The sequence below is a fragment of the Juglans microcarpa x Juglans regia genome, chromosome 2D (assembly GCF_004785595.1).
Source record: "Juglans microcarpa x Juglans regia isolate MS1-56 chromosome 2D, Jm3101_v1.0, whole genome shotgun sequence".
NCBI lineage: Eukaryota > Viridiplantae > Streptophyta > Magnoliopsida > Fagales > Juglandaceae > Juglans > Juglans microcarpa x Juglans regia.
Genome location: NC_054596.1, coordinates 38965828 through 38988694, shown reverse-complemented (window position 1 = coordinate 38988694; position 22867 = coordinate 38965828). Strand labels below are relative to the sequence as shown.

At 36.3% G+C, this 22867-nt stretch overlaps 1 protein-coding gene across 2 annotated transcripts in view; it reads right to left on the bottom strand.

Moving 5' to 3' along the window:
- Window positions 1-263: 263 nt before the first annotated feature.
- The window catches only part of LOC121249947 (nuclear pore complex protein NUP205), a 49256-nt gene continuing 26652 nt past the window's right edge, over window positions 264-22867 (bottom strand). The window contains exons 12-45 of one of the 2 annotated variants that reach the window (XM_041148822.1): window positions 21688-21804; window positions 21380-21586; window positions 20913-21014; window positions 20641-20772; window positions 20070-20200; window positions 19852-19971; window positions 18490-18613; window positions 17604-17801; window positions 13777-13895; window positions 13447-13597; window positions 13240-13352; window positions 13068-13149; window positions 12626-12712; window positions 12415-12492; window positions 9019-9222; window positions 8275-8367; window positions 8091-8204; window positions 7793-7963; window positions 7582-7637; window positions 7431-7503; window positions 7147-7337; window positions 6925-7051; window positions 6721-6798; window positions 6033-6197; window positions 4772-4936; window positions 4559-4696; window positions 3823-3966; window positions 3447-3569; window positions 3220-3315; window positions 2984-3121; window positions 2770-2870; window positions 877-996; window positions 632-764; window positions 264-541 (exon numbers count right to left, since the gene is read on the bottom strand). In XM_041148822.1, coding sequence (XP_041004756.1) covers window positions 458-541; window positions 632-764; window positions 877-996; window positions 2770-2870; window positions 2984-3121; window positions 3220-3315; window positions 3447-3569; window positions 3823-3966; window positions 4559-4696; window positions 4772-4936; window positions 6033-6197; window positions 6721-6798; window positions 6925-7051; window positions 7147-7337; window positions 7431-7503; window positions 7582-7637; window positions 7793-7963; window positions 8091-8204; window positions 8275-8367; window positions 9019-9222; window positions 12415-12492; window positions 12626-12712; window positions 13068-13149; window positions 13240-13352; window positions 13447-13597; window positions 13777-13895; window positions 17604-17801; window positions 18490-18613; window positions 19852-19971; window positions 20070-20200; window positions 20641-20772; window positions 20913-21014; window positions 21380-21586; window positions 21688-21804 — 4275 coding nt within the window. In that variant the 3' untranslated portion in view covers window positions 264-457. The remainder of the gene's footprint in view (window positions 542-631; window positions 765-876; window positions 997-2769; window positions 2871-2983; window positions 3122-3219; window positions 3316-3446; window positions 3570-3822; window positions 3967-4558; window positions 4697-4771; window positions 4937-6032; window positions 6198-6720; window positions 6799-6924; window positions 7052-7146; window positions 7338-7430; window positions 7504-7581; window positions 7638-7792; window positions 7964-8090; window positions 8205-8274; window positions 8368-9018; window positions 9223-12414; window positions 12493-12625; window positions 12713-13067; window positions 13150-13239; window positions 13353-13446; window positions 13598-13776; window positions 13896-17603; window positions 17802-18489; window positions 18614-19851; window positions 19972-20069; window positions 20201-20640; window positions 20773-20912; window positions 21015-21379; window positions 21587-21687; window positions 21805-22867) is intronic. The other variant, XM_041148823.1, reaches the window with a different exon arrangement.

The window sequence follows — 22867 nt, the reverse complement described above, 5'->3', positions numbered from 1 at the left end:
CAGAAACCGAAGATCCTGCAGTTATCATGCCAAGAAGACAGGCATTATTGGTTCATACGGTAGTTTTTAGAGGTCCATGCAAACTAAAATAAAATGGTAATTTACATGACCTTTGTCAGCAACAGCACCCAACCATAAAATATAGCCCTGGCAAATTCCCAGAGTGATTCCAATTGCACTGGGTCCAGAGTTTATCATTATAACAATGTAAAATGCTACATCAAGACTCAACAAAAGGAAAGGAGCCCTTGCACAGCACAAAATTGTGAAAAGCTTTGCTAACATAAAACTGTGAGAATAGGGTAGTTGTTTCCATATACATAAAATAAGCTACAACTTACAGATTTGACCAAATAGGAAGAAATTAGATATGCTTGATACATTCAAAATTTACAAGATAATGAGTATATTAACAATGGCTTGCCCATTGAAAATCTTACCCCTGCTTGAGACATTCTCATATAGCCAACTTTTGAATTGTCAATTCTTTAAGTGAAGCCACTAATCTTTGAAACACCTTAAGATTGTAGCCTACTTTCTCCTGAGAAAGACAACAGCCAACATGTCAATATCCAATTGCTAAAATCCATGCTGACCAGGTACTAATTTGTTAACAGCATGAGAAACATACCTCACTTAGCGACTCAAGCCGTTCTAAGGTTGGAATTAACTTTCCGCACAACAAAGATGTGTCCTCCCCTGAGTCGGACTTGGCACCATAGGTAATTGTTTTAATAGCTCCACTGGCATCTGATTTGACAGCACTGTCGAGAGAAACGAAGATTAACCATGGAAACAAATATTCAATAACAGAATGATATCCAGTAAGCATAACAAAAATAAGACTGGAATCTGGATCATTGCTTTTGGGCATACCTATCCTGGAAATGGATGAGAAGGACATTTAGCCCGTGTTCTGCCAGTGGAAGCAGTAAAGCAATTAGCTGATCTCTATTGCCCACAACCTGACACATTTCCACCATTGCAATATATCTCCTGTGTAATAAGGGAACCATTGAAAATCATAAGAACACATCAGACATTATGACATGGAAAAACACACATTATGGCCAAGCAATCAAGGAAGGCCTAGATGGACCTTCCTTAGCAGCTACATCACATAGGTTTGTTTTAATCTGGCAAAACATAGGTGATTGCAAATGCTCTAGAAATATGGGATACAATTTAGAAAGCATATGTAATTAGCCAACTGATATTACCAGAAGCATATCTAACTTCAATTAGGTATTTATATGTTCCGGTATTAAATCTCAGCACTAGTTGAAGTAATTTCATGTTGAACTGCATCAATTCCATCTAATCATGCACATTGCAACACTTTGTTGAAAGAACAACATGAGAATGCACCACTGTTTCTGATGTGGACGTTATGCAGAGAGTAAAACCATAACTTCAGCAATGTGAGCTGAGTTTGATTCCCCACTTGCGCATTTGTGGGCCACTGCCTACACATGCAGCACAACCATGAAGCGCTCTAGCACTACAACACATTGCATGCAAGTACACCAACACACCTCATGCTTAAGCGTGTGGGGTGCTGCCTATGTAGCCAGCACATTACCCTGCACTTGAAGCATTCTTGCACTCCAAAACATCATGTGGCACAGTTTGCAACATGCAACATAGAGCCTGCCAGCATTACACAGCATGGGGTACAAAGCATATGGCACACCCATATCACAGCACAAGGGACATCCTTGCATGCATTGTACATGATATGCCGCAAATGCTTCATGTGTGCATCCAACAAGCTAAGCCCGAGGAAGCCCCCAAACCAACAGGTCATGCGCAAAGCCAACCCTCGTGTAGCGAGCAACAAAATGTGCTGCCTTCCCACAAAACACCAGCTTCACACAAGGGCATACCTCCCCCATGCACCGGAGTTGGGTGGCTGGAAGGGTGCCACCAACCACGTCATCACACCAAGGCTAACAGAAGACCTTAAGGGTCGTGGCTAATATTGAGATGAAAAAAACCATACACAGAATGTTGACATTATTAGAATGATTCCTGCGCCCTATTTCTATAAAGAAAACTGAGAGATGCTCAAGGCCACACTGGGAGGTGGCTTGCAAGCCATCCCAGAGTGTGGATCCATCAACCCTTGTAATCCACCTCAAGGGGATTGCTGCAATCCACCCAAAGAGCTGCTCTCGCCCTACCTTGTGGTGTAGCTCATAAGCCACCAGAGAGGGTGGATCCAACCATCAACTTGCAGGGTTCACCCTCAACCCTCCCAGATCTTTGTTTATTGTTTTTTTTAATTATTTTTATTTTAAATGGCCGACGTGCCAAATTTGGACACATGTCATGCTGTGATTTGTTGTTATGTGGCATCTTTCTGTTGTTTTGTTTACAGTAGCAGGGTGCAGGGATGATTTTGATAACGTCAACATTTTAAGGGAATAAGATGATAATTCTGAATCCATAGGGAGGTGTTTGATAACGATTCAAAAACCAATGATTGATTGTGTTTAATCCTATAAAAGATTATACAAAATGAGAAACCAAACTATTTTTTCAACGTATTAGAAAAAAAGAACGGGACGAAAAATAGTGATAAAAGAAATGATATTTGCAGTCATAGATTACGCAAGCGTCGTGTACTCCTTTTGAAAAAAGTGAGTAAATATGAGATCTACGTGAAAAAATTAATTTTTCAATGGCGGACTCCGCTCTTTCTTAAAAGGAGTGTGCGGCACTTACACAATCTATGACTGTATCTAGCATTACTATAGTAATAATTACCTTCTATGAATATCATCAGAAGATGAAGCGAACTCTTTCTGAGAACACATACTGATAATTTCATCTACCTCTTGCCTTGATAGTTCATTTATGTCTCGAATCTACAATGGCATAAGCATAATATTATCATTGACAGAAATATAGTGATTGATATCAATACAGAAACCATGCAAAACAAAGATAACATTTATACTAATCTGTGATCCTCTTGCACCTTATTAAGTAGTAAGGATTTTTCCTCTGCTGCTCTTTCTAGAGCAGTTGTCACAGAATTAAGAAGGACACCAAGTAAATTCAATGTGGGCTGTTGAAGTCCTATAGAAACACTGTAATCTGAGGCTGTATCTGAAACCTGTGAATAAGCGTGTTGGTAAGAGAAGAAATATCTGTTCACCCACAAAGCATAACATTTAAAAATAAAAATATTAGATTCAATATGTGTACACATACCTGCAGTCTCAGGGATTTCTTGGTGACCATAAAATATAGGTAGGAGCTCAGACTGAAGCATAACTGAAACGATTGTAGTTCTGATTTCCTCTGATTCTAATCATTCCCCATAAAACAAGGGAGAAAAAAGAAAATGAGAAAAAGTAACGAACGGATAGAAAAGTACACAAGATTCCATATAAAAGCCAATTCCTGATACAATTATGGTTGAAAAAAGATGTGCAAACCTCAAGACATCGTACTGACTGAGGAAAACCAGGATTCTCCGATTCGAGAGAGAATAAAACACGCATCATACCAAAAAGTCCTTGAACAAAACCATATTCATCACTCTCTTCATATGGCCAAACCTACGAAAAATCAAGAATCAGGCTAACTAAAAGAAAACCTGAAAAACTAAAACATGGAAAACTAGCTGATAGAGAAACATAAAAAAGTAATAAATTTTCGTATTGCACTAAAAGTATAATACGCCAGAAATTGCTAATAGCCCCCTCAAATCTCTAAAATGGTGCAATAGAATTTACCTTACGGAAAGGAAGCTACATTAAAGCCAGAGAAAAGTTTTGGACTAGTCCAGAACACACCTTCAAGGACCCTTACCTTGCTAAGTATACCAACAACAAGATTCATCTGCTCCATCGTCAATCCATCGGCAGCAGAAACATCTTCCCTAAGAACTTGGTCAATAATCAGTTGGTGTCCTTTGATAAAATCTATGACGTCGCGAACAATTTTATTCTTAACCTGTTAAACACCCAAATTTATGATAAGCATTCTCTAACTGCAGAAAATAAAGGAAAAAACGAAAAAAGTAAAATGAAACCTTCAATTGTTTACAAATAGAGGAGCAAATCTAATCATTTCAATACAAGTTTGCTCACATTAGCTTGAGGTCACATAAAGACTTAATTGAGTTTGAAGTTTACATAATTATAAACTGTTACAAAGGTGGTTGAATTGAAAAAAAAAAAAAACTTAGGAAGAAACGCAAGATAGTACTACAAAAATTACAAGGCTGAGAAGCAACTTATTGTCCTGTAAAAATGATATCCTTAAGCCTGGCCTAGAGAGCACATCAGGGTCAGTTTGAATAAAGGCAGATCTAATTGATTAATTGAGTTCCTTGACGGTTAAACGTTATTAGCACGAGGTTAAACTGAGATCAAATCAGGATTCTGTCACAAGAGAACCACAATCTGCAGAAATCACTTCTGCTGGAGCATGGAATTGCGATTCCATACAATATGCATCACACATAAGAATTGGCAGAAAAGTTCCAATGTATGAGGAATTAATTCAACCTGTAAAACTGAAAATTAGAAAAATGAAACCTGACCTCAAAAAAATCAGATGTATCAACCAATGATGTTATAGAAAAAACCAATCTCAACATTGGGATTATGATCATTCGTTGTTTGTCAAAATCCAGAGCCAATTGCCTTTGAAACTTCATGTCAACCCGCCTCAAACTTCCCTGGAAGGCAGTTCGGTTTTGATTTCAGAGAACTAAATTAAGCAACACCAATGAACACATAGTAATCAAATTCACCTGAAATTTGATTGCCCTGCAAGAAGCAAGATGCTCTAAAGCACCCATAGAATATAGAACCTGGGCTCCAGATTTCCCATACTTGTGACTAATCCGTAATAGTAAAGCAAGTTCAGCCTCAAGGGTACATGCTCGCTGCAATGATTCCAATGAATGCCCACCACCCTAGAACAAAAGTTCAGAGCAATGAGTGATATTGATACCTAAATAAAGTGGTTATTACCAAGAACTGAATTTTTGATGACGAAGACCAAAAACCGAACTTAAAAGCAAACCAATATATAATTCAGACAGTCCATATTTAATGAAAGACAACAGCAGATCCGCACTATATCGTCAGGTAAAAAAGTCATATATGGCATTTATACTAAACATCGTGTGTAGTAGCATGTATTACTACCTCCATGGGTCTATAACCACTAAATAAATACATTGAAGGTTATTCCACTTTTCTGAGTACGAGGGTTCATCAGGTACCTAAATCTCTTAAATTTTTAGCTGCTGAAAATATATATTACAAACAAACGATTAAGATCAGATGTTAAAGGATTTACAACTTGAGAACAAAACACAGTAAAACTTCACGAAATGTATCTTGCTACCTCTTAATTCTGTGAAAGTACAGTAAAATTCAAAGAAAAGAAAAAATAAACATAAATGCTTTGCACATAGGATCTTTGAATTCAGAAAACAGTAAGTTCTGGTAACAGACAACCCATTAAATAAATTTATCAGTTTTTCAAAGACCCTGGCTATTGCTCAAATGCAAGAAAGACTACAGCAAATTCGTTTCCAGGAATTGGTGAATCTAGTGACATTTTTTCAGGCACCAGATCAAAATCAAGCTATTCCAAACAACAAAATTGTACATGTAAAATAATGGCTTCAGAATATACAAACAAGCAACAAATCCCAATACCAGCACTTGCTGGAATCCTATTCACAAGTATACAGCTCAGGTGACTTCCTAAGTGCTAACACCGGCTTTTTACCCTAATCCTCCAACAGAAAAAGAAAAGGAAAAAAATATGAAAATATGTATCTTAAATTTATCAAAATCATTGTGTACTTGGAGTTATATATAAAGACGATGGAAATGATTAAGCAATATCTTAAGCTTTGGTGAATTTAATGTTTTGAACAAAATAATTAGCAGAACTTGCATCTCGCATTCTAGGATAATGTCTCTACTGCAGTGCATGATGTTGTAAAACATGAATTTATGAACTAATGGTTACACTACAGTGAATAGAATAAACACCTCATAGGAAACATTGCTGATGCTCATGAAGCATGACCTCAAAAATCCCCTGCTTTGAAGTTGGCTTAAGAAATATCTTTCATGATCAATACAAACCAATGCATCCAGAACATAGAGTGCGATTGTCTTTCCAGGTTCACTGCCTTGAGTTGCATCCTTTATTACCTGAGGAATTAAAATGGAAAAAAATATAAAGGAGAAAAGAGCAGAAAACAAAGGTCAATCATAGCTCATCAAAATTGTAATATTGAAATTATAAGGTACCAAAAGATATCAAGAAAGCAAGCAGACCAAACAAAATTTTGTGAATACCAAAAGGACCAACCTCTTTTTCATTACTAAGAAGATGACTTAGGTCTAATACCAAAAAAGAATAATGCAAACGAAAAATGTAAGAGTAATGTCTTATGAACAATTAAGAGATTCAGATTAATACATTTTTCAAAACAAGATATGCACATACTCATCTAAGCCAGAGAACAAATAAAAGGTGTGTACGCGCACGTGCACATGGTCACATTATAAATATAAGCCCATCACCAATTCTAATCAATAGATCCCCCACTGCTCTCACACAGCCAAAGAGATGCCAATTTAAGTTCTTCCATATATTAAAGTGTCTTTAGAGTTCATGCATTTAGTTTCAACACTGCACACCAAATAATCAGAGCAGTAATAACAGACCTACCAAATCCAAAATAGATTGAGCTTCTTTCCTTAGAATAGAAAAATTAGCTCGAGCCAGGGCAGCCTTTTCTTTGTCCATCTAGACAAAAAAACAAAGAAAAAGAAAGAAGAAAGATTAACAAGATCACTATGAAGAAATATTACAGAAACAGATGACAGTGCAAATTATAGAAACTTCTGCAATAAGATTTTAAAAACTACACACCTTCTGGAGATCCAGATCTTCACCATCTTGCTCATCAAGAAGCAGGTTTTGCAGAACTGTTGTTGGAACATCAGCATCAAGTACATGCCGACAATACTGAAAATAGCTAAGCAGCAAGGCATATTGGCTGAACATAATAAGATGAATGGTCAGAACCCAATGAAGAAGTTCAAAGCAGCATGTAACAGCACTGATTTCTTTACTTAAAGTCTGAAACCATACCGTCTCCTCAGGGCCTCAGAAGATTCATTTCTAAGAATTGCCATGACAAGTTTAAACAATATGGATTGACAAGCGCCATTTGATAATTGTTTCACCATGATCAGGTTGAAACATGTGACACTATCAGAATTTAAACCACCAGGGCATGAAAATCTTTCATCTCGTAGTTTTGCCATGCATGTTAGAGCAACCTATGCAGATTTCAAATCAGATGTGAAGGCAAAAAGCAGCAAGAAAGTGCAAACTGGAGCAATAATATGCTCAAAAGACAAACAGGTAAATACCTGGCATAATATAGATGCCATCTTCAGCGAACAGTCTGGAGAAGAAGAAGCACTTAGAGATGTATCAAGAATCCTGTCAAGAACCAGATGAAAGAATTACAGAGGATCTAAGGGAGAGCAATAAAGTATCAGTAATGATAAAAGCACCCACTGAAATAGAACTTCGGATCGATTTTCAAGTGACGATATTCTCCTGGAAGCAGAGACCTGCAAAAGTATTTAGAGGAGACACTTGGAAGTATAATTAAAGAAATGAACTTGATATTATTTAGTGCAAATTTTTGTCATAATAGAATACCTCAAAATCACATTTCAAAAAGCTCTCAATAGGCATGCAACATAATAAAAACAATGAAACAGACCTCAACAATTTGAGACCAGCCAGTTAACATATGAAGTTGGGCAGCTTGTTCTTCGAGATTCTTATTGTATTTCCAACCCCATCTCATCAACTGTTGAATTGTCTCTTTTATATCATTTAGCTCAACTTCACTGTCGAAGTTGCTCAACCGGGGATAAACAGAATTGAATTTCTGATAAAAACAAACTAGAATTAGCACCAAAATTCTCTAAAGTTCCCAGAAGAATGCACAGACCCACCAGGAAAACACTATAAGAGAAAAGAAACTCATTCCCTGGCATTTAGTTACAGAAACCAACCTGCCAAAGTTTGTCACGGAGTGAAGCAAGGTCAATCAAACGATCTCCACGCTCTGAGTAATAGTAGATACCACCCTTTGCAGAAGTAGCTGGATTCCCAAGCATATCCTCTGCCTAAAAACACTAAACATTAACTCCAGCTTACAAGCAAAATAATGAGCATTGTGTAGCACTATAATCTTACCAGCAAGTCATATTTTAAATTAGAAACAATCTGAGAAAGCTTCATAGTGGTATCAGGAGACTTAAATTGGATAACTTCAAGCAACTCCAAAACCTGATGTGATGTTGGTCCAAGAAAGAAAATCAATTGTCTATGGAAAAGAAAAAAAAAAAAGAGAGAATACTTATCTCACCAATCACAGTAAAAAAAAAATGAGAATGTTCTGGTAAGAGGAGATAACAACAACAGAGGCAACAGAGATACAGCAGTTTATCAGCACGATGTTAATCATTCTCTCAACCCTTTAATGACAAATTTCAGCATATACTTCTTCATCTGGGAGGGTGTTCTCCACTCATTCTGCTTGCACTACCCAAATATTTTGGGAGACGGGGGCAGAAACAAATCAATACAGGAAATGAGAAATCTAACATGGATGCCCCCTCCCCCCACAAAAAAGAGAATGCAATTGGTTAAGAACCAATATCAATATAACTCAAAACTTGAGTACAATGTCAATACAACAACAATAGTCACTGTAGATTTCATTTTTATCCTTGAAAGCCAATAGATAGTGTAAGATGATAAATGCTGTTACAAATATGCTTTAGAAAACTATCAACTAATGCCTCAAAACATAAAACGAATAAGAACTTATCAAAAAAATAAATAAATAAAATAAAATAAAACGAATAAGAAGCAATAACCTCAGTTTATAGTGGTATGTTACAGTAGGACCATAAGTATTCAAGTAGCAGATTGTACCTGACTCTTACTGATGGATCTAGTTCCAGAGTATTCCATGCCATTTTGAAGAGAGGACTGAGATATGATGCCATCGGTACCAATTCCACTAATTTCACCCCCATAAAGATGAGCAAGAATACTTTGGCATGCCTCCTGGTGGTTGGAGCTACTAACATCACCAGCATTTAACTCAATTGCTAAAAGTTTCAGCAACCAAGCTCTCTGGGAAAATGTAAGCAGGAGGTAATGTCAATATCAATGGCCCCAAAAATGAACTGTATAGATAACATATACAAGGTTTGGAGAGTTTAATTTTAATACCTCAAACAAGATTTTTTGAAACAAGTAATGCAATTTTATCAAAAGCACTAAGGGTTGCAACCCAGGTATATAGGTGGCATACAAACGGAAACGTCCCAGCTAGCAAGAAGAAGAAGAAAAACAAAACTCTAAGTCTAGAAAACTAGAGAATTGGAAGTCATGGTGAGCAGCCATCCAAGCATAGAGGTTGCTGAATGGGATAGCTTTTAATTCAATCACCACCCTCTCGCGATCCTCAAAAATAGCAAAGCTTGGACAGTTAGACTATTAAATTGTTAGCCGGATATTAGACGAGTGAAATGCAAGTCATAATAACAAGGATAAGTCCTCTTTAAGGGCCAGCTGTACAAGGGCCAAAGGGTCTGTATGGCCAGATTTCCTAGATTTTGTAAGGGACTCTTGGACTTGTATATATATATATATATATATATTATCATCAACTGATAATAAACCCATTTATTTTTGTGGTTTTTATTGCTAATGAATCATTAAGTTTTATTTTTTGTGGAATTTTTTTAGGATGAGATAATGAGTTTTTGCCCCTTAACTATTGGTGTGTTTCAACTTTAGTGCATGATTTAGTGCAACCTTTGAATATGGTTTGGTGTTTATGGTTACACCACTAATTTTTCACTAGTAATTGAAGATTTTAACAAAAAATAAAAATAAAAATGAAGGCATAGCCCAAGTACAAAATATGCATATAAGAGGAATAACTAGATAGATAAAGAAAAGTGGCACAAGGAAATCATGAAAACTTGGCCCATTCAAATGAATAGCAGCTAGCCAAAGGAATAAAGTAATGAAGAAAAAAATTTTAAGCTCTTCCATTAAGGCCCCGTTTGGATGTTGAGCTGAGTTCAGATGAGTTAAGTTCTTTATAAATCGTAGTGAGTTGAGATGGAGTGAGTTTTGTGGGGCCTACCTAAGATGAGTTTAGATGTATTTATGAGAAGTTGAAAAAGGTTGTGGGTCCCGCATGTAAAGAAGTATTGAGTTGAAAAAGGTTGTGGGTCCCACGTGTAAAGAAGTTTTGAGTTGAGTGATGTTTAGTGATTTGAGAATTGGGTGTTTAGATGTTAGACTCAGCTTAAAATTTTTTTTTGATAAGTAGACTCAGCTTAAAATTAGACTGAACTAAGTTGATCTCAGTATCTTCCAAGTTTCAAACAGGCCCTAAAAGTTCATTCCACAAGGCTTTGGCAATCTCACAATATGTATGCATTGTGCTGGGTACCTCTTGATGAGGTTAGGGATTACTTGAATTTTATGAGTTTTGACCTGCAAGTTAGTTACACTGAAGTTTCCAGCCATCTCAGCATTGTAGTAACAAGTGATACTTCTTATATTAGGTAACACAGGCACCCAAGTTGAGCTCCTCCAACATTAAGATCCTGGTTCTTTGGATTCAAAGGAAGGAGATGAGATTTTGGTATAGCAAACTTTCACATGTAACTCCATGTTGTGATGACAACTTTCACATAAAACCATGTAACTTCATGTTTTCAAAACAAGATGCATGTTCTTGAGCCTTAACATCATCTCACATAGGGAAAAACTGAATCAAGAAGAGCTCGGCTGAACTCAGAAGGGTAGCCGGTAGTTGGGTAGGGAGCACAAGTCAAAATTGCTATCTTAAAACATTATATTTTAAAATATAGTGGGTTTCCTACATTACATTGAAAAATTTATGAAAAAGTGTGAATTTGAGAAGATATGATGAACTTTTATTGTTAAGTCTTACGGTATGGTCTGGAACTAGTTAGATGCACATTCTGACCTTCAAAGTTGATACATGTTCCAATCCTCGTGGTCAATACAAGTTCTGGCTGAGTGATGCACATTTAGGCCTTCATGGCTGATGCAGGTTGTTGAAAGCATATAATGCTATTGTAATTATACTTGGGAGATCCCTAGCATTTTGAAACCCTTCAATGTCTTGCCTAGAGCCAACTGCCTCCTGAACCTCTACAGATTTACCAGCTAAGCTAACGATATAAATTGTGGAAAGTTACTAGGAAGAACATGCTTTGAACTTGGAAGTAAAGATTTTTATGATGATTCTAGATGGTCTATGTTTGCTCAATGAACAAGTTTTATAACGGAATGGTGTCATTTTTCTTCGGCAAAGACATAAATCTTCTTGTTAAAGCACATTTAGAATCTACATGCATATTTCCCAACTAATTTCACACATCGCATCAACCCTTTATGAGCTTTGCATCTCTCCCTTAATTACTCTTTCAGCTGGCAGATTATCTTATGGAGCAGGAGCTTGTTGGTTACTCCATGTTTGGTGTCAGGCTCACACTGCATTGGTTACTCTATGCTTGGGATTCCCATAAATAGACAACCATTTGGAGAACTTTTTATGCAATTTGAACATCACGTAAGTAGAACGCTTGTTTATGTATTTATTTTTGTTGATGTCAATGTCAAGCTGGGTTTGATATGTCTCATGTGATGTATTTGGCTTGAAAGGAATGGCCAAACCTTTGAAGACCGGAAACACCCGTTGAAAGAACTTAGATTTTTCTTTTTCCATACCTTATTTCTTTGGGCCTCTGCTTGTGTTTTTTAAGGGGGCTAGTTTTCATGATTTTCTAGTATTCTTTTCTAGCTCCTAACTTGTAACTAGGTATTCTTTCTTTTATACTTCCTATGTATTTGGGCTATGCCTTATTACTTGATTCAATCCAAAGTAGGGGTCTGAGCCGCAACACTAACACAGCTAGTTTTTCAATCAGAATGAAATATAGCAAACATAGAAATAAATAATTAAGGTTGTAAAAGTTGATGGTATGCTCTTCAAGTCCAGTAATTTGTGAAAATAATCCAGGTATGAACTAATAGGTTGCAATATAATGGGACACAAAACAACTAGGGGTGTAGGTAAAGTTTTGCCTAAAGCCTAATACATGATTCCCAATGAAAGTTTGAAGTGCCAAGTTTTTCAAGGGTGTGACAACTTCAATTGCTGGACTAAGAGAACAAGTAAATCACAATGAAAATGGCAAATCAAAGTGACTATGCATGGGAAACTGACCCTTGTAGATACTGTCACTAAAAAAACATATAGCAAAACCCTCAGACCTGATGTAGGGAACTGATGCGAAGTGGCTGGTTGCTATTTCGTTTAGGAAGTGGAGCAACACCAATAGTGTCCAAGTGCTGTCATGGTAAAGAGAAATTTTTAGGACAAAACATGTAAGAAAACAAATGGAAGTTAAAAAAGAAACCCATCTAAAGCACAAAGAGCATCATTAAAAAAACTTCATATGTTTATATGGAGACTATTATTTACCTTTAAGAAGAACTGATACTTTTTACTACTCAAAAGATCCATGGTAGGAGCACATGTAAGTGGGTCCAAGCACAACTCATAAAGAAGCTGAAAAAGGCAATTCAACTTTTTCAATTTTAAAAAGTTACAAAAAATTTATAAGAATAAAGAGGAAATCTTAAGTACACAAGAAACGCGCAAAAATCTCTACTAAAGAGTTAGAATATTTTTTAAAAGAAGAAACAAAAAAATCAACAACGGAAGCCATGGAAATCATGTCATGTGTACAAGACCACTCGAACAAGAGTCTCAAAGTTATTATAAATTAAAAAAAAAAAATTAAAAGTCCATAGAGCAAAGTGAGAAAAATCCAAACAAATGACTACAAAATGAATATAGAAAGAACTTTCTCCAAACTAAAACCTGTTTTATACCAGAAACACCAGGTCAAGAACCATCTAACCTGAAATCCAAATTCATGAACCAATGCATTCACATCCGGCTTTACAAGGGTATCCAATATTTCAAGAATGACCTTAAAGCAACTGAAAATGGCATAATAAATGCACAATTAATAGCTTAAAGGTCAAGAAAAATTATATGAACATGTTTAGGACAACTAATAACCAGCAAACCTGTAATGAAATTTTGGCTGTAAAACCGTCTGTTCAACAGGGGTGTCGAGATCAAACTTGAGTAGTAGATGTGTAATGTTTGGAGCTGGCCGACTGATATTGTCAATTAGAAGCTGCAAAAATGTAGAGAAGATATACATCTAAATTGAAGAAAACTTAAGCTACAGAATTGAGTGGGAATACCCTCATAAAACTTATAGTACTAACCTGCATTATAAGAACGCCAGGATCATCACTACTATTCTCAATCATCTGACACTCTTCTGATCGTAATTCAAGGCATGCTGCATAATCCTCAATCAAGCTGCTGGCAGCACTGGATTGTAGCAGCAACTGTACCAACCCAACCATGCGGGAACTGTCACCCAAAACAATCATAATAATAACGCTTTTGCAAGTATTCAACAAAATAAATATGCATTATTAACATTGCAAACTCATATACAGCTACAAAATATTTGAGCCAATAAGCTCTAAGGCTCCACCAAATCACAAAAGATCATATAAAAAGTAAGAAAATGGAAGAAAATGTGATGCCTTAAGAAACTCATGATCTTGATAGAGCACTGCTGAATTTGTGGTTGAAAATCATATCTGACGTACTCCAACAAAGCTACAATTTGAGTATGATCTTGTGCAAGTATAACATCCAAAGGCTGCACGGAAAAAGATCAATTAATTAGAATGGCATCAATCAAGGAGCTTCACTATATAGTATGAGATAATTTTTTTGATAGGTAAAAAAATATTGGAGTTTTTAATCACTATGCAGTTCTGCTCAAAGGGTATTGATTCATGCAACTCAGTGGAGTTTACCATCTCAAAGGAATAAATCAATGCAAGTTAGGGTAGCTAACTAACAACAGGGCTCAATTTTTTAAACTCTTGAAGAATTTAGCAATAGTTCATGTATATCTAAAGAAACATAAATCTCACCAAAAATGCATCCTAAAGTCTATCCAACTAGTTATAATAATTGAGCAAAATTTCGAGATAGAACATTATAATATTTTTTTTGATGAGGAAGAAGAAATTTTATTGATATAGAGATAGAGAAAAAAACATTATAATATTACCGAGTCCAAGTCACATGGGCATGAATATAAGAAATGAGGAATGTTAACACGTTAAGTTCTCTAGTAAGGACATACATACATCACACACGTATATTTTCGTGTACGTGTGCATTTTTTAAAAGAAGTAACAAAAAAATCAAAAACAGAAAACCAAATTTGTGAAAATGGTTATGGAGGTATCAATTGGAAGGAGAGTCGCTCTGAAGGGGAGGTAATTGACCATAGATATAGTAGCACTATCAGAGAGTTTTATTTTTTGAAATTCGAATTCAGCTGTATCCCAGTATAATAGGAGATTCGTTGCCATGTAACCCTAGCCGCAACCCAGTAAAATAGAAGATTAGCTGCCGTATCTTAAAGAAAACCCTAGTTTTCCTTTGATAAGTGCTTGGGAGGGTTGGTGTTCCAGTAAGGTGAGCGGGGCATGTGGGTTTATGGAGATTCATTAGAAAGGGTTGGGAGACTTTTGCCAGACAGTTATGTTTTGCGGTTGGAGAGGGTTCTAAGATTAGATTTTGGCATGACATTTGGTGTGGTGACCATGCTCTCAATAGGGTGGTTCTCATCAGTGGGATGTTCGTTTTCTAGAGTGGGTCATGATTGGGAAATTGAAGATGTTTCTACATTTTTCAGTCTCTCATATTCTATGAGGCTTGGTAGGAATGAAGGGGATGGGTTCCAATGGGAGCAAAATGTTTATCGTTCAATCTTATTACAAACTTTCGGTATCACAGAGTCATATTTATTTCCCTTGGAAGTGTATTTGGAGTGTCGAGTGCCTTCCAAAGTAGCTTTCTTCATTTGGACAACCTCTCTTGACTGTGGACAATTTGAGAAATTGTAATGGATTGGTGTTACATGCGTAAGAAGAATGGTGAATCTATGGATCATTTCTTTGGCATTGCAAGGTGGCAAAGGCGTTTGGGATGAGTTTTTAGTAGAACCAGCATTGCTTGGGTGATGCCTTCGAGGGTGGTGGATCTCTTAGCTAGCTGGAATCGTCTTCACAGTTGTTCTCAAGTGGTTGCAGTTTGAAGGATGATTTCTTTGTGCCTTATGTTTAGTAGTATCTGAATGGAAAAAAACGATCGATGTTTTGATGATAGGGAGCACACATTGGATGAACTTTTAAATCTTTTTGTGCACACCTTATTGCTTTGGTTTTCTACCATTGTGCTCAATGGAACTAGTGTTCATGATTTTCTTGTTTCTTTTTCAAGTTCCTAAAATGTATTTAGGTGTTTTCTTTTGTATACTCCCTGTGTGCATGGGCATCGCCTATTTCATTCGTATTAATAAATTTTTTTACTCGTAAAAAAAGAGGTGCTCTACAAATTTCCTACTCTTATGCATACAACACCTATATGCCACAATGATATGACATTTCCGTAGGTTATCCATAGTGAGGATCTTCCCCAAGAAGGCTGTCTAGGGAGAAAAACATCTGCTCTAAGATGTGCTTTGGTCCACCAAAAACTCTTCCAAGGGAAGGAGTTACAATCCTGAGAACTAAGCACCTTACAGAAAGATTGAACAGCGAACTTCCATTTCTTGGAAAGGGCCCAAAGAGTCCTATATGCACCTCCACAACATAATCTAGCACATTAATAGAGATTGAAAAGGTTGTCATTGGTGAACTCCAATAGATTAATCATTCAAACCTCCAGTGAGCACAGAACTAATATCTTCCACAACCTCAACCGATGCGAAACATGTACCTTATCACAATACCACCCAACTCAAGCACAACCAATTTAGAATCTACTACGACTTTCTACAATGTCTCTTTCACGTTGGTAATGTCAAAAGCCAATTCCCTAGAAGGGTACAACTGAAAAAAAGCATGTTCACACTCCCATGCCTCCCTCTAAAATCAGAGAGCACATCTTGTTCAAATTTACCCTGTGAAATTTGAACTTTTACCTAACCTATGCCCCATAGTAAGTGTACTAATTCTTAGTCACCATTCATTGCACACCTTTGTTTGATAGGTAATATAAGATTTTATTAATAAAAGAGAGAAGGCGTAGCCCAAGTACATAGGAGGCACACAAAGAACTAGAAATGGATCACACATTTTTATACTGCAACAAACAATTTTGTCAATTTCAAACATTGGTAAATTGACCAAACGACAAGAACACCCCCCCCCAAATATATATATATATATATATATATAGAGAGAGAGAGAGAGAGAGTAATGAAGATACAATCATGAGTTTTGCAAGCGTCGCGCACTCATTTGAAAAAAGAGTAGGGTCCACTATTAAAAATTAATTTTTTCAATGTAGATCCCATACTTATTCACTTTTATTAAAAGGAGTGTGGTGCTTGTGCACTCCATGACTACAAATATCATTTATATATATATATATATATATGACTCTCTCCTATGCCCCCACGTGTGGTAAAAATGGGACGGCAGCAGCATCAGCTGCTGGATAAGGTGAGGGAGTGGATATTCCCCTTATAGTCAACCCATCCCCACTTGGCAATGCCGGATAGTGGGATCCGTTTCCCTCCCCCACACAACACCCTCACACATGGGGCTGGCGGAGAAACACCCCCCCCCCCCCCCCCCCCCCCCCCCCCCCCCCCCCCCCCCCCCTTCCCAACCCTCAATTCCACCATGCATGCTTTCTTGTTTTTCTTTCATTTTTCATTTTTCTTTTCCAGACACATGAAAGCATTTGATTAGTTTAATGTATTCAACTGTACATGTGGCAGACCTCCCATTAGAAAGTGAACGGAATGGCCAATTCAGAAATAGGCCAAAACCCGACTCCATATTAACAATTTAGGCCTCGTTTGCTTTAAGAAAACATCTCATCTTATCTCATCTCATCATTACAATTTTCCCAACTTCCAATACAAATAAAATAAACAATTCAACCTTTTCAAATTTCAAAACAAAAATAATATTAAAAAATATATTCTAATAATATTTTATTCAACTTTTTAACTTTAATCTCAACTCATCTCATCTCATCTGCGAAAACAAACAAGCTCTTGTATCCTTATTTGAGAACCTAGAACTTAATGAAGATGCAAAATTTTTATGAATACATTCATGTTTATACAGGAGGATTAAGTGTTAAAACTTCTACACCAAAGGCCATCATGCAAACTCAACTACTAACCTAAACCTTTCAGCATTGCAGGCAAGTGAGTGCGACAAACAAGAGAATATACAGTTTGGCAAGCTTGGCATGCAGGAAGTCCAAGCAGAATGAATCCTAGCCACTAAGAAGAAGCTAATCAAACTTTGCAGCAAATTGAAAATCTTACCTGGTATAAAGGGCGCCAGAAATCAGAAAGAAATAGATCCTTCTCCATGACAAGAATTATAATTTCCAAAGAAAGTTGAACAGCTTTCTCTACAAGTTTCCCATATACTTGACTAGTTCGTTCATTTATGATGGAATTCACTCCTGGCAGAAGAATGCCCATGATGTTTCGAAAAACAGTTTTCCCACTCATGAAGTCCTACACGAAGTGTGTGCCAGAGAACAATTTTAACATACAAACATGTTCATACAAGTAACTCAAAGTAAATCTACAAATTCTTGTACGGGATAAAGTATAAAGAATGAGCCCTGGCATATAAAGCCATCATGATTCAAAGTAAATCTGCATTGTTAATCTCTCTGTCCAACTTCTTTTTCTGATTTGGAGTAGCATGACTGTTAAATATAAGGTAAAAAATTTATTTGTCCGCCTAAAATGCCATCACATTATATTACATATAGAATGAATTTTCTTGTTTTCCTGTTTAGAAAATGGTAATCTTAATACATGAAATTAAAGCTGTGAGAACTTCTTCCCATCTAAAATAAAAATAAAAATAAAAGCTGTGAGAACTTCAACTTTTAGATAGTGGACATGAATTTTATGACAGAAAACATATGAAGTATAAAGCCAATTCTAATAACCTACTTTCAAAATCGTTCTTTTCAAAAGCCCATATCTTATCAAAGCTAAGCAAGTAAAGATAGAAAAGTTAAGGCAAAGAAAAAGTTTAATTAAGTAGGAGCAAGTTTTGACTTTGCATGCCAACATATAAAAAAGTTTATAAGAAATTCACAAAAACAGATTATTTTTTTCCTTCAAGTGCTGCTTTGAAATTCAACCTATAGTGGCAACAAACGAACAGACAACAATCACAATAACATACTTTTAGCAGCTCCAAAATAGGAAGCTGCATCTGAAGGGGAGATTGTAGTGTCGGTGTTGAAAACTGTGATAGGTCGGCAACAGTGTCAACATCATCATCTTTGACGTCGTACATGGTCAGGATCCTGCATGGTAAGTTAGGTTGATAATCAAATATATCTAACTTCTAGTCAACTCCAAGTTCATACACAATGAAGTTCAGAAATTGAACAGAGATGATCAATCAAAATAAGGCTCCACATTGAACACCAAGAGAAGCCTTTTAGATACAAATTAAATTATGTCAATCTAGTCTAGGTAACAGCAAGCTTAAGCACATAGCACCAAGACTGAAGTGCTTCACTTACCAAAAGCAAAGCGTGTTTACAAAAACACTTGACACTTTTTGTGTGAGCTTAAAGCGCAGAAAAGCACACTTTCCTAATTTTTTGAAAAAAAATATATTAAAAATATTAGTTTTTTTTTATTAGTAAAAATTATATTCATCAAAATAGTAATAGGCAAAGCCAATGTACACAGGAAGTATACAAAAGAAACACCTAAAAAAAAAAAATAATTAGATCCCACCGCAGATGTGTTGTTAGAAGCCATCACATTTCCATATCATACTTGCTTTTTGCTGATGATACGCTTTTTTTTTTATTAAAAATATTAGTTTAAGACCCAGAAAATGAAGTAAACAAATAATCTTAGGTATTTAGTTCATATTACAGATCATTTAAGTACCAAGGCACCAAATGTTGTCTTAGGTAATAATATATGCTTTTACAATATAATCCGACTTGGCTTTTTATATGGCTTGATATTTGATTGCTTATGTTAGCATAGAAGTCAATATCTACAATTCTTCAGCATTTTGGTCATGACTTCTAGGTATATTTTAAACCATGTACTTTAATTTGATTATGGCTATCAAGTATTATAGATATGTATATTTAGTAAAGCACGAGCGAATTAGAAATATTTAAATTTTATGTAATTAGTTGATTACATGTGGAATAATACTCTAATAAATTTGAGTTAATCGGCTATGTATATTACCATCTTGCTTTTAAAACATTTCTTATTGTATTTTATATATTTTTCTTGTTGTTATACATCATTTTTAAAAATGTTCGCTTTACTTCAATCAAGCATGAGTTGTACTTGCAATTTGTGCCTAGGCTCTAGAAGGTATTTGCGCTTAAGTGCGCCTAGCACTTCCACCAACACTGCATCAATCATAAAACAAAAACTGGGATTAAGAATTAACACAAATCTCAAGAAAAGAAAAATTGAAAGAGTGACTATACATAAGATACCTAGAAGCCAAAATCGCATGCAAACAATACAAATTGAAACTGTAGGAGAAAGACAAACCCACATATGAAAATGCCGAAGACAAGCAATTACTAATTCCCATTTCTCACAAGGATCTGCATAGGCTCTTTGAGGAAACGGCCCAAAAACATGATCATATACGAACCTAAAGATGCCAATGAATCTGCCAGAGAGAGAAGAGCCCACCCATCTTAGAGTCAATACGCAGGAAAAAGATGTTAGAATATAGAAAAGGAATAAAAAGCAGTCAATTATCAGTACCTACGCCCTCTATCACTTAAATCTCTTTCTTCAGCAATGAGAGTATTTAACAGGTTGAGAAAAGATATTGTCGAAGGATATTGTTCTCTCCTTGCTTCTATTTCATTCAACTCAAATTGCATATCATAAACCTGTAATAATAATATGTTACAAGATCATCATATAAACAGGAAAAGTACATTTTTCCTTCTAAAATAGTTAACGTCGGCAGTAATTTATGCACATCGAAGATAACTTGCTAAAGCACAATAGAAATAAGATGTTAAAACCCCATCTATAAAACTTAACTTTACAGGGCCTTCCGCGGATAGGTAGCATGATCATAAAGTTTCAGGCATCATTATACATTGAACATATATCTTAAATAATGCGAACACCTATGAAATGATTAGTCACCTATATAAGACTATGATCATAACAGGAAAAAGATGTTTGTCAACAAAGCAAAATTGTCCTTCAAATATAATCTCTCGTTTTTTCAATCCATATGCTGCTATCTGGTTTTATTCACGTTTAGTCTACTATATCAAGCACAAAAAAAAGCATTAAAAATGACACCATCCAAATTTACCTGTGCTGACATTGGCTGTGCACTATTCCCAATAACTACTGGTAGATCGTACTGCTCTAGATAGCTCCAAATTGTATCTTTCAGAACTGGAGAGATACGAACAAAAGTAGTAATTGCATTCCGCAAAGCTCCCTGCAATAGCATTCATATACCAGGTCAAACGCAGCACAGAAAACTTCACCTGCAGCTTGAAACCTCCAACAGACAAAGAAACTGCACATGTCATACTAGGATACTTTTAGGCAAAGCAGCATAAAATCACAGATGTCAACCTTCAGATATGGAGGCACATTTTCATAACTAAGCAGCTTGAATAATGGTTCAATATCAGGAAACCAGTTCTTCCTTTCAATGGGGTTCCCATTCTCCACAACCTGTATCACATGAAAAGCCGGTTACTCCTTTATGTTGAAAGAGAGAAATGTATCAGTACTATTGAAAGAAAAGAGTACAGGTTCGTGATTATTAGGAGGCAACAACGTGAAGGGGGCAGAAAAATAATCCCAGAAAAGCTCAGAAATGGAGAAGAAGACATAATTTATTCATGTAGAGCAGAGTGAGAACAAGCATTGAAAAAAAACAAAAACAAAAACAAAACAACCTAGACACATAAAAAATAATACAAAAAGCAGATTACCAAGCAACCCAACACTGTAAAACCATCTTGCCTAAAGAAATATCCAAATAAATGAAAAAACAAAAAACACAGATAAAATTGTAAAATGGAACAGGCATGAACCTTTTGAAGAACATTCAAGTATGCAACTAGTGCTTTTGCATCTCCCTCCAAAAACTCTGGAAGCATGGCACCAGCAGTTTGAACAGACTGTTTAAACTTCTCATCATAGATTGATAAGCAATCAAACAAAGTGCTCCACCCAACCGAGCGGAATGCCTTCCCCTGAAGTAACTCAAAAACCTTTGAAGCTCCTTCTTGACTACAAGCCTAAAGTAACATAGAACATCAAAGTGAGTAAATATAGCATAATTGAGTTAAAGCATCGTTCATGTATAAAATGTTCACAATAAAAAAACATGTTCACATACCAAAGTGCTCAGCATATTCAAGAAAGCAACCAGAGTTTGAAAATTTGTGTGATCTTCTCCAGCGAAATTTACAAATGTCCACAGAACATCATTCCCAGACAACAGCTCGGGTTCCTTCTGATAACATTATGCATTTAGAAATATTTTATTAACACCAGCATAAGAATCAATGCAACAGAAAGATTCATGGTAAAAAAGAAGGGCAGGCATTCAGCGGTTTCCTCAGTAGATTCAACAGAAGATGCAACAGAAAGATGCATGGTAAAACAGAAAGATGCAGTTTCCTCAGTGGATTTTCAGCAGGGGCAACAAGTATATCTCACCTATTATTTGCAAATGACACTAATATTTTGTGGGGCCAGAAATGATCATGTTCAGGTTTTGAGGGCTCTTCTTCTTTGCTTTGAAGCTACTTCGGGATTGAAGGTGACTTGACCAAATCAGAAGTAGTTCTAGTGGGAGATGTTGCTAATATGGAAAGCTTGGCTTCCATCTTGGGATGTAAGATATCTCATTTGCCGATGAAATATCTTGGCCTCCCCTTGGGTGCACCATTCAAACCAAAATCAGTTTGGAATGATGTATTAGAGAAAAGGGAGCGGAAACTAGCTAGCTAGAAGAGGATATACCAATCTAAAAGTGGTAGGGTTACTTTAATTAAAAGTACGCTTTCCAACCTGCCGACTTACTTCCTATCACTATTCCCGCTTCCTACCAAGGTGGCCCAACACATGGAGAAAACTTCAGCAAGATTTCTTATGGGTAGAATGAACGATGAGTTTAAGTTTCACTTGGTAAAATGGGCCAGAGTATGCTCCCCATATCAGAAGGAGGACTAGGTATCAGGAATTTACAGGTTTTTAACAAGGTTTTGTAAATGGTTGTGGAGATACCATCGAGAATGGGGGACCTTGTGGAAAAATATCATAGACTCGAAGTATGGTGAAGCATGGGGGGGTTGGTGATCAAATGAGGTAAGCAGGCCACATGCGGTGGGGCTTTGGAAGCACAAAAGAAAAGGATGGGATGCCTACATTAGAAACACCCGGTTTGAGCTAGGTGATGGACTCAAAATTAAATTTTGGCATGACATATGGTGTAGTGACTAGCCACTCAAGGAAGCTTATCCAGAAACTTATGGCATAACAAGAATGAAAGGAGCCTCGATTGCAGACCTGTT